Source organism: Linepithema humile, chromosome 1, assembly GCF_040581485.1.
Source record: "Linepithema humile isolate Giens D197 chromosome 1, Lhum_UNIL_v1.0, whole genome shotgun sequence".
Classification (NCBI taxonomy): domain Eukaryota; kingdom Metazoa; phylum Arthropoda; class Insecta; order Hymenoptera; family Formicidae; genus Linepithema; species Linepithema humile.
This window is the reverse complement of record NC_090128.1, coordinates 7,859,113-7,880,563: the sequence shown is the minus strand read 5'-3', so window position 1 is coordinate 7,880,563 and position 21,451 is coordinate 7,859,113. Positions and strand designations below refer to the sequence as shown.

General features: G+C 29.8%; 4 protein-coding genes across 7 annotated transcripts; 1 reads left to right on the top strand and 3 right to left on the bottom strand.

Annotated features, from left to right (window-relative positions):
- Window positions 1-156: 156 nt before the first annotated feature.
- On the bottom strand, window positions 157-14,184 carry LOC105679752 (long-chain fatty acid transport protein 4). Of its 3 annotated transcripts, none has more exons than XM_067361157.1 (13): window positions 14,012-14,184; window positions 13,184-13,276; window positions 9,416-9,909; window positions 5,346-5,496; window positions 4,668-4,905; window positions 3,622-3,856; window positions 3,005-3,206; window positions 2,566-2,758; window positions 2,226-2,366; window positions 1,846-1,983; window positions 1,522-1,679; window positions 1,297-1,450; window positions 157-1,019 (listed from the first exon to the last, which is right to left on the bottom strand). In XM_067361157.1, exons 2-13 carry the CDS (start codon window positions 13,256-13,258, stop codon window positions 865-867), a joined length of 2,334 nt encoding a protein of 777 aa, XP_067217258.1. In that variant the 5' UTR covers window positions 13,259-13,276; window positions 14,012-14,184; the 3' UTR covers window positions 157-864. The 3 variants fall into 3 exon arrangements, with proteins under 3 accessions (XP_067217258.1, XP_067217259.1, XP_067217260.1); XM_067361158.1 differs by having other exon boundaries at window positions 13,184-13,251; XM_067361159.1 differs by lacking the exons at window positions 13,184-13,276; window positions 14,012-14,184 and adding an exon at window positions 11,561-11,861.
- A 764-nt stretch (window positions 14,185-14,948) lies between these two features.
- Tektin-C (Tektin C) lies at window positions 14,949-17,792 on the bottom strand. Its single transcript, XM_067361218.1, has 6 exons — window positions 17,423-17,792; window positions 16,780-17,070; window positions 16,382-16,654; window positions 15,862-16,084; window positions 15,357-15,575; window positions 14,949-15,172 (listed from the first exon to the last, which is right to left on the bottom strand). The coding sequence occupies exons 1-6, from the start codon at window positions 17,521-17,523 to the stop codon at window positions 15,035-15,037; spliced, it is 1,245 nt and encodes a 414-aa protein (XP_067217319.1). The 5' UTR covers window positions 17,524-17,792; the 3' UTR covers window positions 14,949-15,034.
- A 126-nt stretch (window positions 17,793-17,918) lies between these two features.
- Window positions 17,919-20,064, top strand: LOC105679748 (G/T mismatch-specific thymine DNA glycosylase-like). 2 transcript variants are annotated; one of them, XM_012379979.2, is made up of 2 exons: window positions 17,919-18,441; window positions 18,554-20,064. In XM_012379979.2, exons 1-2 carry the CDS (start codon window positions 18,399-18,401, stop codon window positions 19,855-19,857), a joined length of 1,347 nt encoding a protein of 448 aa, XP_012235402.1. In that variant the 5' UTR covers window positions 17,919-18,398; the 3' UTR covers window positions 19,858-20,064. The 2 variants fall into 2 exon arrangements, with proteins under 2 accessions (XP_012235402.1, XP_012235403.1); XM_012379980.2 differs by having other exon boundaries at window positions 17,920-18,441; window positions 18,590-20,064.
- A 70-nt stretch (window positions 20,065-20,134) lies between these two features.
- Window positions 20,135-21,431, bottom strand: Cbp20 (cap binding protein 20). Its single transcript, XM_012379984.2, has 3 exons — window positions 21,218-21,431; window positions 20,697-21,017; window positions 20,135-20,614 (listed from the first exon to the last, which is right to left on the bottom strand). The coding sequence occupies exons 1-3, from the start codon at window positions 21,287-21,289 to the stop codon at window positions 20,510-20,512; spliced, it is 498 nt and encodes a 165-aa protein (XP_012235407.1). The 5' UTR covers window positions 21,290-21,431; the 3' UTR covers window positions 20,135-20,509.
- Window positions 21,432-21,451: the final 20 nt, after the last annotated feature.

Genomic DNA, 21,451 nt, shown 5'->3' with positions numbered 1-21,451 from the left:
TGAGGAATTTCATGATCAGCAGTGATTACCAGTATTTGATAATTCCATTACTAATATTAAGTTTTTTATATATATTGAATACTTATATTGAATACTTTGAGGTAGACTATGTATTAGCCATATATATTTTCACAATTTTTTAAGAAAAAGGAGCAATCGTTTTATAATAACAGTTTATTAAATATTTCCAAATATTTTTTATAAAACAATACAAATCTTAACGTGAGATACATAAAAGGAAAATATGATCTGGATATAACTAATGAACTTATAAAATAATTACATAATTAAAAACATTGTATTACAAGAAAAAATTACTGTAGTTCATAAAATTGGAGAAATTGAAAATTGTCAAGTATAATAAACTTTAATAAAATTTATAAATTTATAAAATAGAAATGGAAAAATACTTATTTTAATTTTTATTTAATTTAATTTAATTTAATTTAATCTAATTTAATTTAATTTAATTTAGTTGCATCCAGATCATAAGATTATTTTGTGTATATTTACTCGATTCTACCACCCATCTGTCATCATATTATTTTGATGACATTTGTCAATTGCCAAACTGGCTGTAAACTCTGCAGACAAAATATAAGCTTAGTGCTAAAGCATTTGTCAACCTGCTGAAATGCATTAGTGCAATGTACCGTTTAACTGCTGGAATATTATCATCACTTTGCAGCCTAAGTAAATGAGGCTTTTCAGATTTATTTATAGTAAGAACAATCTCTATATAACGTTAAATTCAGTGTCAAACATTTAACAGTTAATTGTCCAGCAATGTATATATGTACACGCATTTATATGGAATCGAACGATTGAGAATGTTAATGTCCTAGTTTACACTTTTCTAATAAATTAGAATTTTACTTTTCCTTGTTGAATTTGATCGTAAACCTCTGATGTTAATAGTTGATAACCAAGTTTTGCATCTAAATAATATAATTTGTCTTGAATTTTATTCGAATTGTATCCTTCCTCTTGGAGATCCTTTTTCTTCAACTTAAATGTTCCTATAAGCAATGAATAAATATTTAGCGATTATTCTAAATATATTTAACACATTAACAACTTTATTTCATATATTTCGCAATTACATAAAGCAAAAATGCACACATTTTATGAGTTTAGTTTTCTTACGAGTTTCTTATATATTTTTATTATTAGTAATCTTATCAATTAAATTTTCTATAACCTATAAATCAGCATGATTTTTTATGTAATATGATTTCTTTTAAATACAATAACATTATACATATTTTATGTATGTTATTGTATAAATAAACATACCTGTGAGATCAATTTTCGTCAAAATCCTGACAAATTGTGGCCTGGCATAAGTGGGTAATTGTTCTTTGATGTCAATTGTTAATTTATCTATATCCAATGTTCCATTTTCATCATAAATTGCAGCCATTCCTGCTCTGCCTTCATTACCTCGAATCTATTCATTATCATCAATGTTTTATAATGTTACAAAAATTATTAGAAAAGCAAGAAAAAAATTATTATTACTTCAACGCCGTATATAATGCAATCTCGGTAGTTGATAATATTACTAATTATCGCCTCAACTTCAGAAGTCGATACATTTTCGCCCTTCCATCTAAACGTGTCTCCCGTTCTATCTTTGAAGTACAAATATCCCAGTGCGTCGGCAACAAGAATGTCCCCTAAATAATTATACTAAAGTTTATAAAATAGTATATTTCAATTTTAAGAAATATAGCTTTGTATCATAAATAGATACAATTTAGCAGTCAATGTATTAAGTATTATACGTATATAAAGAGAGCTCTTAGATCAAGTTACTAAAATTATGTAAAATTTGTTGCATACCTGATAAAAAGGCAGAGTCTCCTTTTGTGAAAACATCATAAACTACCTTTTTCTCAGACGCCTTTTCATCCACGTATCCTAAGAATGCTCTTACCGGATTGTTCGGTTTAATCTTTCCAATAAATACGCCGGGTTCGTCTATTGAATAAAAGATTTGATTTAAACTGAAGATTGTCATAGGTTGTAGAATACAGAGAAATTTAATTGGGAATTAATACCAATTAATAAACTTGCTCATTTAGAAATCATTATCTTATTCTAATTAAATTCTTATATATAACAATAGTTACTATAAAATTTTAGTTATTCAAACAAAGTTAGATTAGATACATTTTTTCACATATTAATTACTGATATCTTAAATACTGATATCAACTTACCTGGTTCACAGACTTGACATAGTCCTTTAGAGTTACGTATAGGTTCTCCTTCCTCGTTTACTTTGATAATAGATATAGGATAGACTGACGGGATAATTCTTGAAATAAAACCTATTGCCCCCGTCTTGTTGTCAATATTAACTGAAAAGAATATGCTTTAATAAATATATCCACTAACATTAGTACGTTCTTTCTTTTGAAATAAAATTTCCTCGGTAGAAATAATTTCAATGCTGAGACATTAGCTTATGCAATTAGCAAAAAAAATGCTATGCTATATGTTTGTAGAGAAATCTCAACATATTAAAAATTAAAAATTAAAATATTTTTTTATACTTACTAATGTTAGCATTGCCTTCGGTCGCGCCATAAAACTCGAGCACCTTTGGAATATTGAATCGGTTTACATATTCAGTCCATATCTGCGGCCTCAGCCCGTTGCCAAAAATCATCCTAACGTTGTGTTCCTTGTCCTCCTTTTTAGGTGGTACTGCCAGAATATAACGACACATTTCTCCTATGTATTGACCAACCTGATATTTTCCAAAAGTTTATCGAAGATATAATTGTGATGCTCATGCGATCTTAAGAGTCTAGGCAGAATAATGCAATCTATTTCATGAAGCAAAAGCATAGGAAATGCGAATTATACATACATTACAGTATAAAAAGTGAATAAGCAATTCAAATACGAAGAACAGGATAAATTATATTCGAACATTTAAAATGATGTAATCAGTTATCTAGTAGATATGTAACAAATCAAGAATTACACTCACAGTGCATTTGTATTTCATGCAATCACTGAAGTACGCGCTAGCTGAGAATTTTTTCCTTATCACTGTTGTGTGTCCGTATAAGATGGCTTGTCCCACAGCCATTACTCCACCAGCAGTATGATATAGCGGCAATGGTGTATATAATCTATCAAAATTACGTAACACCCCCATAAAGTGCACAGCGCACGCAATAAAAATATATCTGAAAAAATACGATACAATTTTTTATATTAATTAAACATTAACATTTATTTCTCGAACGTTAACATAGCTCCAGAGTTTTGATATAAATTAGTATAATTTTAATTTTTTCTCAAAAAGTCTATAGTTCTCAATATGTGTTTCATAAAGAGTTCTAGCATTTAAATGAGTTCAAAAATAATTAAATTAAATTAAAAAGAGTTCAAAAATATTGAACGCCAATTTTATATTATATTTATAATATATTTATGTTTTTATTACTAAAAAAATGTAATAAATTTTTTATTTTAATCAGGGACCTTGTTTTGCACATTTAATTGTCAAGATATTTTTTTGCATCACACAAAAACTCTGTAGCTCTTTGGGAAACCAGAAAAACCAGAAAAACCAGAACTTATAGATAGCATATTTACTACCTTGAATTAGTAATTACAGCTGCTTTAGGAAGTCCTGTAGTGCCACTAGTATAAATATAAAGTACTTTGTCATTGTAACCACCCTTCTCTTGTAACACTGGTGGTGTTGCAGACGTATCTGCCAAGAGAGCATTCAAATCCTTTTCTTTCAATCCGATTGACATAGCATTCGGGTGACTTCCAAATCTGTACAATGCTAATTTAGCATCCAGAGATGAGACAATGTCCGTCACAGCTAAAAATAAGAGTTTTAGAAATATTTGATTATCCCATCTTAAAAAAGGCATATCGATACTCGCGCATTTATTGTTGCCGTTTTTCCGCGACTATCATTACTTCGTGCTATTGAGCGATTATCATTGCAAAAATTGTATATATCAATAGTTCACATTTTGAGAGAGTTAGTGCAGGGGCGAATTTAGGCATGGGCTGAATGGGCTATAGCCCGGGGCGGCAAAATTTAGGGGCAACAGATTCGTCGCAGAAAAAAATGTGCGATTCCAGAAAAAAAAATAAAAAAAAGGTTATCAGATTTGAAAAAGTGCAATGGGGGGGGGGACTGAAATGTAACATATGTTATGTAAAAAAATGTAATACAGGCTGTTAATATTAAATTGTAAGGGGCAATTACGCTTGAAACATTCTTTATTTCACATGAGACATAAATACATAAAATAAAAATTATAAAACAAAAACTTTGCAACCGAGACGGCAAAAAGATAAATCCACCCCTGGATTAGTGCAGATATTTTTTAAAATTATTGTTGTGTTTTATAGAAAATATTTAAAGTGTCTTTTTAGATAGAATTATAATATATATTTTTTTGTAATTAAAAGAATAAATAGCACGCGTGTGCTTGTGTGTATCTAGTTAAAATAAAAGTAACTATTTGTTTCTATTGAATTTTTACTGAGAGAAATTAATTTTATATTTAGAGTTCCAAAATTTTTAGTAACGTAACAATTAATATATACAAGATTGTTATTATTTAACAATAATTATCATAATGTGGTAATAGCTACTATATTATTTATATTATTCTTACCATCAAAAAACTCCGCACCGTATATAAGCGCCTGGCAGTTTGCAATACTGATACTATGTAGAAGAGTGGTTTTTCGAAGATTCGTGTTAATTAAAGGTGTTATTACGCCGAGCTTACTCAAGCCTAACCAAATCGCAACAAATTCAGGCCGATTTTCCAAAAGTAAAGCAATCGCATCTCCTTTCTTGTACCCGTGCGATTTGAATATCGTCGCAATTTTATTACTAAAGTCTTCCACCTATGAAAAATTAAGAGAATTAAATTGCTATATAAATGATATAATTATAAATACATAATATATAAGAAAAAATTGATCGAAGAATCAATTTTTTTATATTTGAAATACCTTTAAATTGGTCGGAGAATTTCTCATTGACGTAAAATTCGTGAATTATAAGATGCTTTATACGTAACGAAATAAAAATTTTAAAGATTTGCATATCAGACATATTTAGAAATATAAAATTGATTACAAAATTACAAGCAATTTTTATTGAAGAAAATGCTATAAAAAATTAATTTGCATCATTAAATTTACAAATTTTAGGCTTATATAAAGTATCGATTTCAAGTCATTATTTGCATGTATTCAAATATATATAAAATGTCACACATTTAAAACGTTTTTACTTAAAAAAAAAAAGAAATTTAAAAAGCATCTGTAAAGACAGATATTACCTGTTGGTAGGTCCATTCCTGGTCTTCAAATATTAAACAGGCTTTATTAGGATGACGATTAACGTATTGTCGAAATATGTCGGCCACGCCTCTATCTTTCTTTTCGTGTCCATGAATTTCCCATAGCATTCTAATATATCCTATAAGTCCTCTGAAATTAAAGATTCAAAAAAGACGTTCAAGAAAAGCAACTTTTAAAATAAACTATGATCGAAAGAAGATACATTTTTGTCATGTCATCAATGGTTGACTATGTAACCTGCATTAAGAATTGCTTTTAACGCTTATTTAACGTTATTTAAAGAGAAAAAGTGACAATTATTAAAAGTTTATTAATTATTCTATATAAAATTTTTTTTAATGTAAAATGTAAACATTATATCACATAAATCTTAAATAATCAATGCCTAAATTATCTTATTTAATACATTATTTTATACACATTATTTTATATTTTAATTTGAAAAAAAACTTCAATAAATAAATCTCTCAAACGCACACAATCATTTAGGATGCACAATTGTGCCGATCAGCCAACCAAGAAATTCCGTTATTCCGTCGAGGTCAAGAAGAGAAGATGTTACATTCACTCAGCAGCAGCGCGGAAGAAAAGCAAAATAAATATAGCAGAATGGCAAAAATGTATATATATAATTGCGCGCTATGAAAAAAAAATTTTTAACTTTTTTTATTCTTCAAAATAATTACGTCAAACTTCTTTGAATTCTTCACTTTATTCCATACAAATAGATTCATTTCCTTGATTGTATGTAAATTTTCCATGAAGACATCAAATTGATTTATTTTCTCAATAGCGATGCGAATCATTCAAGGATCTAACTAGTTTAAATGCAATAGATTTTTTTCCGATTTTTTATGTTTGTATCTTGTGTCATGAAATACAATAGAATATCGTTGTCTCTAGTCATGGCCTAGATTTTGATTACGGTCATGGTCACAACCATGACCACGGCTACATGTTCTCGGTCATGGTCACAATCACGATTATAAATACACTCGTGACAAAAAAAAAATTACTTTGTAAAAAACCACTCGAAAGAAGTAAACAGTTAAAGATGCGCAGAAAGCATATGTCCCTATTGATATATCTGCTTTTACTGTATACACCAAAGTGAGACAAAAACTCACTAAATATCAATTTTTATTTTTATACTATAATTTTTCTAGATATCTTTTTTCTTTGTTCAAGCAATTTTTCGGGTTTGATATTAGAAATTTGCGAAAGAACTTTATACAAACATTTTATAATTGCTAATAAAATAATTTAATAGAAAAAAAGACATCCCAATTTTTTTTAACCTTGTTAAAAATTACTGATCGACACAATTGTGCATTCCAAATGATTGTGCGCGTTTGAGAGATTTATTTATTGAAGTTTTTTTTAAATTATAAAATATAAAATAATGTGTATAAAATAATGCAAATAAAATAATTTGGGCACTGATCATTTAAGATTTATATGATATAGTTTTCACATGTTACATTTAAAAAAAAATTTTTTTATACAGAATAATTAATAAATTTTTAATAATTGTGTCACTTTTTCTCTTTAAATAACGTTAAATAGGTGTTCGAAGCGATCCTTAAAATTCTTATAAATCTTGTTAAAAATAAAACAAATGCAAAATATCTGTTGCACGAAATAGCAAATAGCAGAAAATATAACTATGATGAAAATATCAATGGTATAAATCATCTTGTCGCAAGTGAAAAAAATTCTAGAATGCGAAAAAGAAACAATGTTCGCTAATATTTCGGAACTATTCCAGAGACTAAGATTTTTTTAACTTATAACTCTGTACTAATTATAAAGTGAAAGCTAAAAAAATTATATAACTACAGTACAGTTACTCTTGATGGAATATATGTTATGTACGCACACACATGGAACCCTTGATACTCGCGTCAATCTCAAAGTACAGTTGATTTTATACTATGTAAATAAATTTTATGATTGTATTAAATTCGAGAAAGAAATTACACAACATTGTACACATTCAATTATCGAGAGTTATGCAACTTAAAGCACACAAGCATGCTACATCAGAAGATCTCCATTTTCTTTGAGCCTGTTTTCATGATAAAGAAAAGAGAAGTGAACAGATAAAAATTATATTCCGCTAAAATTCGTTATCAATTTTAGTAAATTTTACTTAATCTTCTTAACTTTTTAATTTACTTGTCCCTGATTTTATCTTTCAACATATCCTGTATAACTCAATTTCCGGTGAAAGTGCTGTGCGACTGCATCTTTCACGCGCGTCTCGTATTCACGTGTTTGCTAGATGACATCGTTTATCATCAATGAGCAAATAAAAAAAATTCACGGTGAATTTGAAATTCAAGATTAATTTCTAAAATTTAAGATTTATGCTCACATGGTAAAAAATTCTGAAAATATTCGCGTCTTTTCACGAGATTTACTTATTCAAATTTACTTTTCATTAATAAACACACTTTTTTAAATAGAATTTATATACGAGAATTAGTTTTTATATAATGAATGCAAATACTTTGTACGAGCAATTTTTTTTCGTATACAAACACTTCAGCACTTCAACAAATTTATAAGTAATACAATATATAAGTAAAACAAAAAATATAGTCCAGCCCTTAATTTCTTCGGATTCTATTGTTTAATGTTTTGAATTCTATTATTCGTGCGTAAAATGCTAATGCTGTGGAAAAAAAATTTCTTTTTATTACACAAATTAAATAATTCGCAGAGAATAAATAAAAAATAAAAGACAAAGAAATAACTTCGTTTACTCATATTGTTTGTTCAAAACATACGCACTCACGTCAAGTCTCGACTTCGTATTCAAATGAAACAATCGTTTCCATCCGGTTGGATTGCATATATTGATGATCGGCAATTGTTAGCAATATCCGAAGAATTAAATCATTTTTTTGATTGTCATTCATTCTTGTGACGATTGTCGATTTTACGCAATTAAGTTTTTTTTTGTCTTTTTTGCAATAAAAAATATAAATATAATATACGAAAAATTTAACTAAATTTTTTTACTTGATGCACAGTCAAAAAAGTTTTTAACACTTCTAACATTTGTTCTATTCCTCGTTCGTTACATGCGCTACGACAAACATATAATTAAATTTGTAATATTTTCCTTAAAATGTAGAAGCCTTGAGAATTATTTTCTATTTTACATCCGATCAAAATAATCAAGTCAACATGGTTCAATTTCCACTAACGAATGAATTTTCGAAAACTTTAAAATAAATACTATTGACTTATTACTTTTTCATGCAGCATATCTAACAATCTATTAACATTATATGTTTAATATGTATGTAAAATTGCATATGTTTAAATATTATTATACCAAAGAAGGCCTAATGACAGGTTGAACCTTTTGTTTACTGCAATACATAGTATTACACAAACAATTAACATTGACTCTTTTTGCACCTTTACATTTTCAATTTAATCAATTTTCTTGCCGATGTAGAAACCGGTTTAGACGTCGTCATAATTTAATTCATAAATATGTTTACCGTAACATTAGCACTTGACGCATGAACAGAATTCAAAATATTAAACAATAGAATTCGAAAAAATTAAGGACTAGACGATGTATTTACGTAAAATGTTTAAAAATTATTAAAGAAATAATGAAAAGAAACCATTTCTTTGTCATTTGTTAAATAAGTTAAATGAATAAATGACAAAGAATGAAAAAATAAAAGACTACCATATTCAGCATGGTCACTAATTTTAGCAATACATCTGAATTCTGATGAGCAGTATGCATCACTGCATAATTACACCGCATTAAATACGTCATCAATATATTTCCCGCAATTATATGATCTATGATTCAGCTATTTTTGCCTTTTAATTGCGAAAACATCACATGCTTCGCTTAATAAGAAAATAAAAGGTTATCTTTCTTATAATCAAACTAATAAAATAACTAAAAGTTGATCCAGGCAAAGTTCCAATCTTTTAATTAATTCTGCTAATCTATAACGTAACAAGATACACGTCGGAAATAATATAAGATATAAAGAAAACTTTCACTCACTTGACATCACGTGGCAATGTTTTAAGGGCGACGTAGAACCATCTTAATCGGCCACCAGAGACGAAATAGGCCACGGAAATCACTATGAGTAGCTGCACAAGATAAATCGGACCCATGTAGATCACTACGAGCGTCAGAGCAGCTGCAACAGCTGCCAGCAACAGCATGATGATTGTTAAGCGTCCCAGAAAACAACCGATTGCCTTCCAGCGACTTTTACAAGCAGAATCTCTCTCCCGCCTCATCGTCGGTCCCGCGTTTGCGCCAGCACGTGTACTCTGGCCGTGCCGCGTACCTGGTTCCCGCACATTCACTCCATGCCCCACTCCGGCTGTTGCTCCCGCGTCGTATCTGTTAGATGCCGATTCGCGTGGCGATGCCGGCGCCGATGCCAACGCCGTCCCCGGCGTCGGCGTCGACGCCGACGTTGACGCCGGCCGCGAGTTAGCCGACGATACTGCTACCGCGAAACGACTCTCGCCACGCTCGATGTCCTGTAATGAAAGTGTGCACGAATCTTTGAAGACAAAATTCTCCGAAAGAAGTGATAACATTTTCTTCAATGTTCTTAGATTTCTTAAAAGCAGGGAATCAAACGAGATGTTTATGCCGGGAACATACTTGAAAATATCTTAATGTATCATTATCGTGACCTATCAAGAGATTGTATATCCTGTCACTATCGTGACCTATCATGAGATGTAATAAACTTTGAACTTGTTTAATAGTGCAACATTGATAACTAGGCCGATATTCTAGTAAGAAAGCTTATTATTAGCAAGCTACAATTATTTTCTTATAAACTTTTAATATATTAATCTATTATTTACTCGTTTTTCTGCAAAGACACCAAATATATTTTTAAACATCTTTAACAGAGTTAATTACATAAAATTAGATAAAACTTTTGTTCAATTGTTTACTTAATGCGACACATGTTAGGTTGATGAAAAATTTTTATATGCCTTCGTAGTAACAGCTCGTAAAGTGTTCCGATATCTCTTTATATCTTATAAGTGATCAATCAGATTGAAAGAAGTTCAAGGATTGGATCGAAAGATTTTTTCGTTTTTCTTTCGTTGACTGAATCTTTTTAACTCTCAATTTATTCCATGTTTTTTACGTCCAATTTACGCTATGTCTCTCATCAAGGTTTTCCAGTCACTTGCTGACTGGAGCAAGCTACAAGATTTCTAGCTTAGTTGACTACTTTCTAATAATTTAGTTTCTCTTGCTGCACAATTTTAACTGTATGACCTAGTCAAGATAAAATACTTCAACTGCAATGTGTTAATTGCTAGTTCTATTACTTGCTACTTTTTCTGCAAATATCTTTTAAATTTAAAAAATTTTGTTACATTTCTATTGCAATATTTTTATACAAGGTTCATAAAATAAAATTCAACAGATACATCTGTCAGTTATATAGTTAAGAATGTTTCTATATTTATAAAAGTTTGCGATATGTGTGATTTATATACACAAATACGACATATTTATAGCATAGTGTATATACATAATTATGTATATCAAAATTTTAACTAATTGTTGCAGCTTGTTTACTAAATTATAATATAAAAATTATTTAATGTAGTCATTGAATAATAATGTAAAGTAGTCATTATACAATGACATTATTTTTTTATGTTATAATTTAATTAATCTGTCATTAATTACGTTTGAAGAATTGCTTTTTTTGCTAGCTCTTTAACAAGTTTGAATTGTAGTAAAAAAGCTTTACACGAACGCTACTTTAGAAAACTATATATACAAAATATATATGTATTTTATAAATACTGAATATTGATTAAATTTTCTATTTTTCAGATATTTATTTAAAATCTTGATAATTAAATCACGAATTAAAGTTTTATTGCTGCAAATCTTGTATTAAACATATAATTCAATATATATTTTTTTATATTTTGATTTACATTTTATCATTGTACAATTTCATATTAAAAGAAGTATGTAGCGTTATCTGGTGTTACACGTTAAAAGCAATGATTGCGTGACTATTCGATGCGTTTCTTGCTCTCAATAAGATTGTACACTCTGTGTTATTGATGCTCTCCACTTCCGGTTCAGGCATTTCCGGGTTGAACGCATCATACGTGGGCACTCGTGCATCGTGTGTATACTTACAAAGATAGGACTGTGTTTCCACGCGATATGTGTTTTAAATGGCGCTAATACACATTTTTGCAAAAGTCTTTTAAACCGCGTGCTTGTCACGTGTATAATGCTCTATGTTTGTGTTGCCACCCTCGGCACTTTATGATCAGGTTATTCAATGACTAACATCTCTCTATCGGCACCGATGTATTGTATAAGCATCTAACTAAGCCTATAACTTGAAGATTTTACGTAAATCACGGGTCAGCTTGTGGTAAATTTCACCAAGCGATAGGCTTCCGTAGTCTCTACTATGATCAATAACACGACAATGCTGCTACCTTGTGGTAAAAGACGGCATCTTCTTAATAACAATCATCGACTACTGGCCTAATTTCACATATGCGGGCGCAAATTTTTTTTTAGTATGCGTAGAATATTGATATCCCATATACAAGACGCGAAAAAATTAGATTAAAGTTGGAAGGAAAAGCTATATTTAATATTTGATTGTATAACTCATCATTTTTTTGCTCTTCAATCAATTTTTTTCAATCAAATTATATTTTAAAATCAAGTACATATAAATCGAATTATTTTTTATTAATTTTCTTTTATTAGTTTTCTTGACAAATCATCAGCAAATAAAATATTATCAGATAAAAGGCAATAAATATAATATTGTAAAATGATAGATGATAATATGTAATATGTTATATATGTTTATTTAAAAGCGTTTTATTTCTCATTGTCAGACTACCTGAGAAATACTTATCGTATGCAGGGTCGCGACCTATGATTGCGTATACCTCGCACGAATGTACGTTCGATTTCAGTCGTGATTCAGCTTAAAGCAAATCATTCACAATAGACTAGATATAATAAAAGAATAAAGTACACCAATTTACGATTATAAACTGTTATGACATAATGTAATGAAAAAAATGATGTGTAATTTCTTGCTAATCTCTGTTTCTGTTTGTTCTGCAATGCACTTTGTTTTCGTTTATGGCACAACTCTTACCAAACTCGCGTAATAGGTATATAATTATTCGCGTTACTTGAAGTTTGCAAGAAATGAGGGCAAATTAGCATTAATGCTAATTTGTACTTATTTCTCTCACCAATTTTAAGTCATATGTATTAATTTCTATTACATTTTAAACTGAACCAAATTTATTTTATACTAAAATTCTCATTATGAATGCTTATTAATCATCTGTATCTAATATTACTGATATCGAGAAAAAAAATTGAACCTTCTAACTTCTAAAGAAAAAAAGATGGAATATTTACTTGTGACATAATAACTGAATTATTTATAAATATTAAAAAATCTGTTCAGCAAAAAATTTTATAAATAAAAAAAATGCTAAATAATCTTGTGATAAACGCATATTTCAATACACGCATTGGAAGAATCGAATAGTACACAAAATAAGAACAATTCTTTTACATACAACCGAATTAAATCAGTTATAAAAAGAAAGGAAAGAGCGCTAAATTATAAAACAAAAATTATATAATAATTTTATACAATTTTTATCATTTTTGCAACTTTATATACGTAATTTTTACAAAAGTCGATGTAAGCAATTTTGCAGAAAGAAATGCATTCAAGGAGAAGTGCAATTTTATTATAGGCATACTTACGCAATCTTTGTCGCCCATTTGTGTGACGTTTATTCCATTATTGTTAACTGACATCTTTGATATAGTATCTGCCATTTTTAATCCTTTAAAAAACTACACAGCCCGAATATGATATATGCAATGAGACACAACTTGCCGTATATTAACGTTAATATATATTTTTTTATGATTTGCTGTTTCGAAAATTAATTGATTTCACTGACGCGAATTATATAGAGTGTAATGTAATAATGTAAGTTAAAGGATTATAAGTTATGATTGTTGAAAAAGAATTATTATGTGAGTTTTGCAACTTTCCACGCTTTATAAATATAATTTCTGTTATTTAACGTAATATGCAATTACATCGATGCGATTAATAAGCTACATATATTTTTTTGTGTACATAATTTATAAATTTATCAAATAAATAATTAAAACGTGATATCTTGAACTTAAAAAATGCGGCAAAAACATAAATAACTTGAATTGTAATGATCTTATATGTAAGATCATTTTATTACTATATCCGTTATTTAATAAAAGACATTAACAATTAACTATTAATTTAGCAATCAAAATCTCATTAAACGCAAATAAATTTTATTGCAAAAAAAGCTAAAATAGTTGACTGGAATAGAACTTAATTAAAGTAAAGTAAATTAAATTAAAATTAAAATTAACGTATTCTAAATATTTTATTTTTATTAAAAATAATTAGAATGCACATTTTTTTCTATTTCTTCATTTTTGGTCAACTTTTGAAAATCTAAATTATTAGTTATTTAAATATAGGTCACACAATCGCAAAACTCACATTTTATAAATGCACGTTGTACATATACACACCGAATAATTTTGCAAAGCACCAAATTCCACGCCGCGTTTATTCTCTCGCGTTCACAGTTCGGCGAGAAGTAAGAGAAAATTCCGTAAAGGAACGTAAGCTCCCGTGCAGTGAATGGAACAAGCGTACTCTATGCATCCACTGACTATGATTCAATTCCTGTTAGTGCGCGGACTAAAATGAAATAGCAACAGCAAGTCGCTGAGGCTTGGACATGAAAGCGGCCTCCCTCCTTTTATTTCATGTGCATGTGTACCGGTTCGCGGACATCTTCCGCTTCTCCACCACGGCTTTTGCTTTATTTCGAGAAAGAGAAAAAGAGAGAGATTATAATCTATGCCTGATGTATCTTATACGAAAACATACAATAAGAATGCGCGCTGTTGATACATGACCTCTTTTCGTAATAATAACTTGGTCTCATCCTGCGCGCGCACATTCACATACACATAAGAGAAAGAGGAAGAGAAATTAATACTAGAAACTAGAATCTAAATTTTCGTGATGCCATTGGATAGTCAGACAATTTCTTATATGCGTAGCAGCTTCATCTTGACGACAAGTGATAAATTATGTACATTTTATCCTCGAAGGCATCGAAACCATTACATATATAATTGCCCAAATAACAATTCTTGCGCGCAAAGTTTGCGCGTCTTATGCAAATAATTTGTGTAGCAATTTGCCTGAATTTTGCTCGTGGGATATGTTTAGTCGTGTATAAGTCGTGTATTGCTCGCAAAGTGCAAGCGTTTTGCAAGTGTGCTAGCATTTTGTTACCGCTATGACAACGCACTGGGATAAGATTTTGTGTGCGCAGTATGAGCCATTTTTGTACGTGAGTTGCTAGATATTTATGGGCATAATGTTTTCTGGGTGTTCCTTATTTTTAATATTATTCAATATTTCAATATTTAAATGACTAGAAGTTTTGATGACTGTTATTTTATCATATATTTATTCATTTATAAATTTGCATAATATCTCAATTTAGACAAGAGCATTCGTTATTATGTCACGTTGTTTCAATATGCATGATAATCTAGACTTTGTCGCAAAGTCATGCACTCAACCTCATCAATTTTCAAAGTGTTTGTCTTCACATTGATGTCCTCCTCAAGTTGAATCTGTGTCTTGAGCAAATAACGTAGTTGCGTTTCTGCCTGTAATGTTTTCGATAAAAATTTGGTTCAAAATTTATCAAACAAATAACATGAATAAACTTATCATTTATTATAAATAGCTCAATGATGAAAAGTAAGATTGAGAACAAATAAGCTAATTTTATCTCGATGAGAAAGAATAGAAGTTAAAAATTGTGCAAAATTACAATGTACTGCTACGAACCTCACAAAGCGTTTGTTGCAGATTTGCTACGATATTTCGTAATTCACGTATTTCTTTTACAAGATTAGCTTCAACTGGATCTTGAGTAGCTTCTGTTTCTGGACGTTGACATCGATATTCTAATCTTGTATGAGCCAGGGCCATGTATCCCTCTTTATCAGCTATAGATTTTTTGATAAGCGTAATATTGCTTGACATAGCGGTAATTTGTTTCACTATCTATGAAAAAATAATATAAGAATTTGAAAATATAATAGTAAAATGACAAATTACACTTTTTTGGAAAATTTATAAGTTTTAGAACAAAATTTTTATGTGCATTGCGTTAAAAAAAGAATTTACTTTTGCTTTGACTGTTCGAATTATTTTCCACTAAAAATTAATCTGAGAAATTTTTTTCAAATTTTTGTTAAATAAGAAATATATAAATTTATTATTTTATAAATGTGAAACATTAATTCATTAATTTCCGAGATTTGAAAATTATTCCTATTTTTTTACGTACCTCCGAGTGTTGAAATTCCAATTTGGCTTTAGCTTCCTGAGTCTGTTCGATACGTTGTCTGAAAACTCCGTTCGTGACATCCTTTTGTCTATTCAGATCGTCAATTGTTTGCTTGATTATTGTATCGATAAAAGAGCGTAATCGTTTTGCATCGTTTACTTCTTTATTTGCACTAACAACATTGTTGTTTGTTTGCAGCTCCCACTCGTTTAATTTGATTACTCTACATCAATGCAAAGTTTTTTTTATTTCTAATTTAAATATCATTGTATGTGTGCACAGTTATCTATACTGTATTTTACTGACACTTTTTATTACAGATATAGATAAAATTTAAATCGATAGTGCAGATGTGGTGGCAGCAGTGGTGCAGATAAACCAATTAAGTAATATTTCCTGTTAATATCTCCATTTTCTCGTAACATTTCATTAATCTATTAATATCTTTGTAAGCAACGGTGTATATGAGAAAAAAATAGTGAAACAAATAACACTTTACGTTATGAACAAAGTTACATACGATTTATCAAGACACGAAGTGCTGTAGCTGGTATTCAAATCGAAATCAGTCTCCTTCAAAACTATATTACGACGATCAATATATAAATTGCACTCCTTATTTTCAAGATCGCGGTCGATATGATACAATGTGGCCTTCAATTTACGGATTTGTTCACAAATTTCCCCTAAAATTCGACCCAAGGAGCTCTCCGCTTTTTGGATCATTCCGCGTTCTTCCAATAACTTCTTCTCAACCTTATCGTGAACTAAATCGACACTCAACCTGCGCTCCCTGTGATATTATTTCAAGAAATTAATTTTATAAATTACACTATTGTGTTACTTAATTTTCATGGGCATATAGCAAACAATCATATATAAATAGATAAATAATTGCTTATGGAGAATGTTAACAACCTGGCAGTGAGACATTTTTCACAAATCGTGAGAGCGTTTCTTTTCACGGACTTCAGTGTGTTCACAATTCGTTCTTTGTATGTTAAAAGAGCATCAATTTCTAGAACAATGTCTTTTCTGACCCACAGCAATTCTCCCCTACGAAATTCGATGTCGTTAATTTTTTCCCTCAGTTGATGATCCGTCTTTTCCTTATTCGTTTTCACAATTTCCGTGGCCAAGTCACAGGCGCGCGTTGAATCAGCCAAGAGTCGATCTGATGATTCTTGTTGCGCCTCGGAACATCGATATCTAAGTCATTGTGATTATGAGTAATCATATGTATAATTTTATAATAAAGATTATTGATGATTTTTCTTGCAACAATGTTCACGTCGTGTTAATTAATTTGTTTACGTGATAATTAATTTTAAATGGGGAAAACTGTAGATGTGATCTTAACTAGACTTTGCGATAAGAGTATATGGAAGAATGATATGGAAGTATTTTTGCTATAAATATGCAAATACATACATATGGAATAATCTTTACAGAGATTATTAATTACGCTTGATTCTTAATCTAATCATTTATCTTACTCTATGATTTTTTACAATCGCATATAAGAACGTTACATAATTTTGTATGCATGACTTACTAGTACCTGAACTGATTGTTGTGATGCCACTCGTTTAACGTAAACCTCGGGATAAGAGATGGTATTACGACCGATACATGATTCGCGTCCATATCGGCTCTTGGCATACTGTGACACAATTTTGCTTGATTTTGTGTAAGGTGAAAGAATTGACCGCAGATTAGATGAAAGGAATATATTTTGCCGAGAAACGGTTTATGGAAATTATCTTTTTATCGTGCTAGTTTCCAAGGAAACGTTTCCCCTCTCCATGCTACTATATGCCGACTACATTAATATGATAATTCAACTTATTGCCACATAGTCGCATGTTTAAGTTTAAAGTTCAATTTGAAGTTTAATTGCTTTATATATATGTATGTGTGTGTGTGTGTGTGTAAAATAAAACAAGATAATAAAATAATTTAATATTTTAGATTTTCCTTTTTTTATAAATGTAAAGAAATAAAATATTTTATTTTTACTTGGAAAATAAGACAATAAATGTTTTCTTCTGTCTCGTGCAAAATTATTGCAAAAAAATATTGCTTTGACTGCATTTGTATTTTGTCTGAAAAAACCAAAAAACATAAAATATGATAGATTGACAGCAAAAATGGAGCAGTTCTTAAGGTAGAATATTCTTTTATCATTAAAATGTAACAGACGTAAAAAGAGAATGGATCATGTCGTGATAACATATTGCTTTATCGTTGGCTTTACACTTGATACACGTGTTATGACATTCGACTTGAGCAGCAGGCACGATCTAGCGGTAGTGCTTAACATTCGGTAGTCAAGACGCAGTTTCTTTTTGAGTTGCTTTTCTTACGTACCACTTTCTGTTTACATTCTGACATTGTTAGATGCATACACGTGCATTCACTGTGTTCAACTGTTAAATAACAATTATAAAAGAAATAGGACAGGATATGTTTTTGAATTTTTGAGTTTAATTTTTATGCTTTAAAACGCATAAGATATGCGAGTTTAAAAAGAATCGATGTTGTGGAAACGCTTTTCAGTAAATTTATCTCATATCTCTAGTAAGTAACCTTTTCCTTTTCGTTATAAATAAAATTGCCGACTTGAATATTTTTTAAAAACAAAAGATAGAATTTTTTTCAATGTAAAAAATAAATACATGAAAATTTACAGATCGATTTTTGCATGTGTCTCTATTTTGCTGCACAGATGTCATGTCGCTTGATTTGAATAAGCTCAAGAAAAGAAAACCGACAGAAAACCAACAGCCTAAGAAAAAGATAGACAGATTCGATGGACTGTCAGAGGAAGAAGTGCAAAAGTATACATTGGAAGATTATTTGGAAATGAATCTAGACATAGTCTTTGTTGGAATCAATCCGAGTCTAATGGCAGCACATCGTGGCAGATATTATGCAGGTCCTGGCAATCACTTTTACAAACTTCTCCACGAATCTGGCCTAACATCAAGATTTGTCAGTTTTGAAGAAGACTACAAACTCTTGCAATACAGTATTGGCTTGACAAATATCGTAACACGTCCTACTAGATCTGCTGCAGATCTCAAGCGAACAGAAATCAAAGAGGGTGCAAGTGTAGTGGAAGAAAAACTGAAGTTATATAAACCCAAAGTTGCAGTGTTCAACGGTAAATGCATTTATGAGGTTTTTGCCAATATTACCTCTAGATCCTCTTTTCATTTTGGGTTGCAACCTGAACGTATTGATGATACTGCAATCTGGGTGGTACCATCAAGTAGTGCACGATGTGCTCATTTTCCCAGAATGGTAGACAAATTGCATTTTTATACGGGATTGAAGAAATATCTACAATTTCTAAAAGGTGAAATTAGCAATGTTGATGTAAAGGAATTCCAGTTTGAGGGAAAATGCAAACAATCTGTGGCTAGCACTTCTAAAATGTGGCGGCGAAAGAATATTTCCACTTTTCTGCACGGAGGTAGAGTTGCTAACAAGTATACACTTTGTCTAGATACATCAGAAGAAGATATTGCTGCTGTTCGTGTAGCAGAATTTTTAGTAGAAAAATCTACTCAGGATAATGAAAATGAGGATAAGGATGCATTTTTTAATGCAGAGTTATGCAGTCAAGAAAATCAGAATCAAGCTTTATTCAACAAAACTGTAGAAAAAACTAAGAGCAATACTAGAAAAATGAAAAAGTTTGTAACTGGTAATGTTAATAATGAAATGATTGCTAATAAGTCAGAAAATAAAGAAGCCTCTGACATTAATAGGAAAGAAAATTGCACTTCTCCAATTAATGATGCAATAAATCAAGAAACTAATGTAGCAAATGGCAAACGTAGTAAGAAATGTAAATCTTCAAAAATTACTCGCAGAACTGTAGAAACTCGAAATAATTTGAAAAATAATAGAAATAGCTCACTTGATTTTATGAGTTTAATCAAAGAAAGATTATCTCAGAAAAGTAACGATAATGATACTACCTCATAATTAAAATCTAGTTAAAAAATATTTAATGACATGATAAAGAATAGTGCACGTTCCAGTGATTTTACAAGTATTATTTTTAGCATATATATATTTATACAATTTTATACTTATTTTTGTAATTTAAAGTTTTGTTATGAGGATATTTACTATTTATTATAAAAATGAAGAATGTAATGACAAAATAAACATAAATCAATTTCACAATAAGACCTACTTTATTTGATTACAATTTTATAAGAAATTGATTTTATAGGAGATTTATGAGAACACATGATACTTGAATTATTACAGACTTAGTTTTATTTATTTCACATACTTTACAAGATTTATGTTAAACGTTTATTCATTGAATAACAAAAAACATTTGTACAAATGTTGGTAATTGAAAAATTTACATACAATTTTCATGATTTCATTGTTAGATGATAGAAATTTCATGATTCTACTTTCTACTTGAAAATATTTGTTTAAGGTATTGAAATTCATGTACGTACAAGTAATTCTTTTTTTTTATTATTCCTATTTAACATAAGTATCATTAAACATTATATTTACATATAAAACTAAATTATTTTAGTCACATATAAATAATTAATGAAATATAGATTGAACACTTGTGCATGTACACGTCATTCATACATGTCTCAGTATCTTATCGTCCAAATCCACCATCAGAAAGAGATGTTACTTTCTGTTGTATTATTTTACCATAACCACCTCGTCCACTGTCAAAATCTGATCGATATTCATCTCTCACCTAAAAGAATATAAAGTAATATTATATCATGCTCTAGGTTTTAAGCTAATTGTATGTAAGGTTTAAATTCAAATATAATTACTTGTCCTCCAGTTTTGCCACGACCATATTGTCTGCCTTCAATGAAGCCAGCATCCCAATCAGTTCTAATTATTCTGTCGTCTAAACGAGTACCATTGATATATCTCATACAATTCTCTGCATCACTTCTGAGATAATACTCAACGAAACAAAAACCACATGGTGTCTTCTTGTATTTATCAAGACCCATAATAATGCGTCTGATATCGCCACATTTTGAAAACAATTCATATATTTGTTCCTCAGTTGTGTAGAAAGACAGATTGCCCACGTACAATGTAGAAGAATTCCTTAGAAGTCTATCCTGCTCAGCTCTTGAGCCCTATACACAAAACAAAAGAATAAACCAATAATTTATATTATTAAAATTAAGTACATATTAGGCATGTACAACTAAGCCACATAATTCAAGAGTTAATTATAATAATGTTAAATTATAAAATATAAATATTGAAAATCTGCATCTAATCAAAAAGATATTTAAATTGTTTGGATATTTTTAGGTTAACTTTCATAACAAACCTTAAAATGTTGATCACGGTAAGAGCTTAATTCAACCGATGGTGAGGTATTTGCACTTACTTTGACTGACATTTTAATTATCAGTGCTAATTAGTTTATTTTCACACTTACTAAATACTATTCGTCAAACCTTCACACAATACATTCGAAAAACAAAATACAAACTAGATTGAAACAGTTGAAGTGTCTAAACTGAAGTGAGCTTGGAGTGCTTGGATACAGTATTACCAAGAT

Coding starts and splice junctions, on each gene's coding strand:
- Tektin-C (XM_067361218.1), bottom strand. CDS start 17,523: ATGCCAAGAGCCGATATGGACGCGAATCATGTATCGGTCGTAATACCA. Junction 16,085..16,381: donor ACTTCGTGTCTTGATAAATC/GTATGTAACTTT, acceptor GCATTGATGTAG/AGTAATCAAATTAAACGAGT. Junction 15,576..15,861: donor TGGAATTTCAACACTCGGAG/GTACGTAAAAAA, acceptor ATTTTTTCATAG/ATAGTGAAACAAATTACCGC.
- LOC105679748 (XM_012379979.2), top strand. CDS start 18,399: ATGTTGTGGAAACGCTTTTCAGTAAATTTATCTCATATCTCTA. Junction 18,442..18,553: donor AAATTTATCTCATATCTCTA/GTAAGTAACCTT, acceptor GAAAATTTACAG/ATCGATTTTTGCATGTGTCT.
- LOC105679752 (XM_067361157.1), bottom strand. CDS start 13,258: ATGGCAGATACTATATCAAAGATGTCAGTTAACAATAATGGAATAAAC. Junction 5,497..9,415: donor ACATTGCCACGTGATGTCAA/GTGAGTGAAAGT, acceptor CTTTAATTTCAG/AGGACTTATAGGATATATTA. Junction 2,367..2,565: donor CGAAGGCAATGCTAACATTA/GTAAGTATAAAA, acceptor TATTCTTTTCAG/TTAATATTGACAACAAGACG.
- Cbp20 (XM_012379984.2), bottom strand. CDS start 21,289: ATGTCAGTCAAAGTAAGTGCAAATACCTCACCATCGGTTGAATTAAGC. Junction 21,018..21,217: donor ACCGTGATCAACATTTTAAG/GTTTGTTATGAA, acceptor TTTTGTGTATAG/GGCTCAAGAGCTGAGCAGGA. Junction 20,615..20,696: donor GTGGCAAAACTGGAGGACAA/GTAATTATATTT, acceptor ATATTCTTTTAG/GTGAGAGATGAATATCGATC.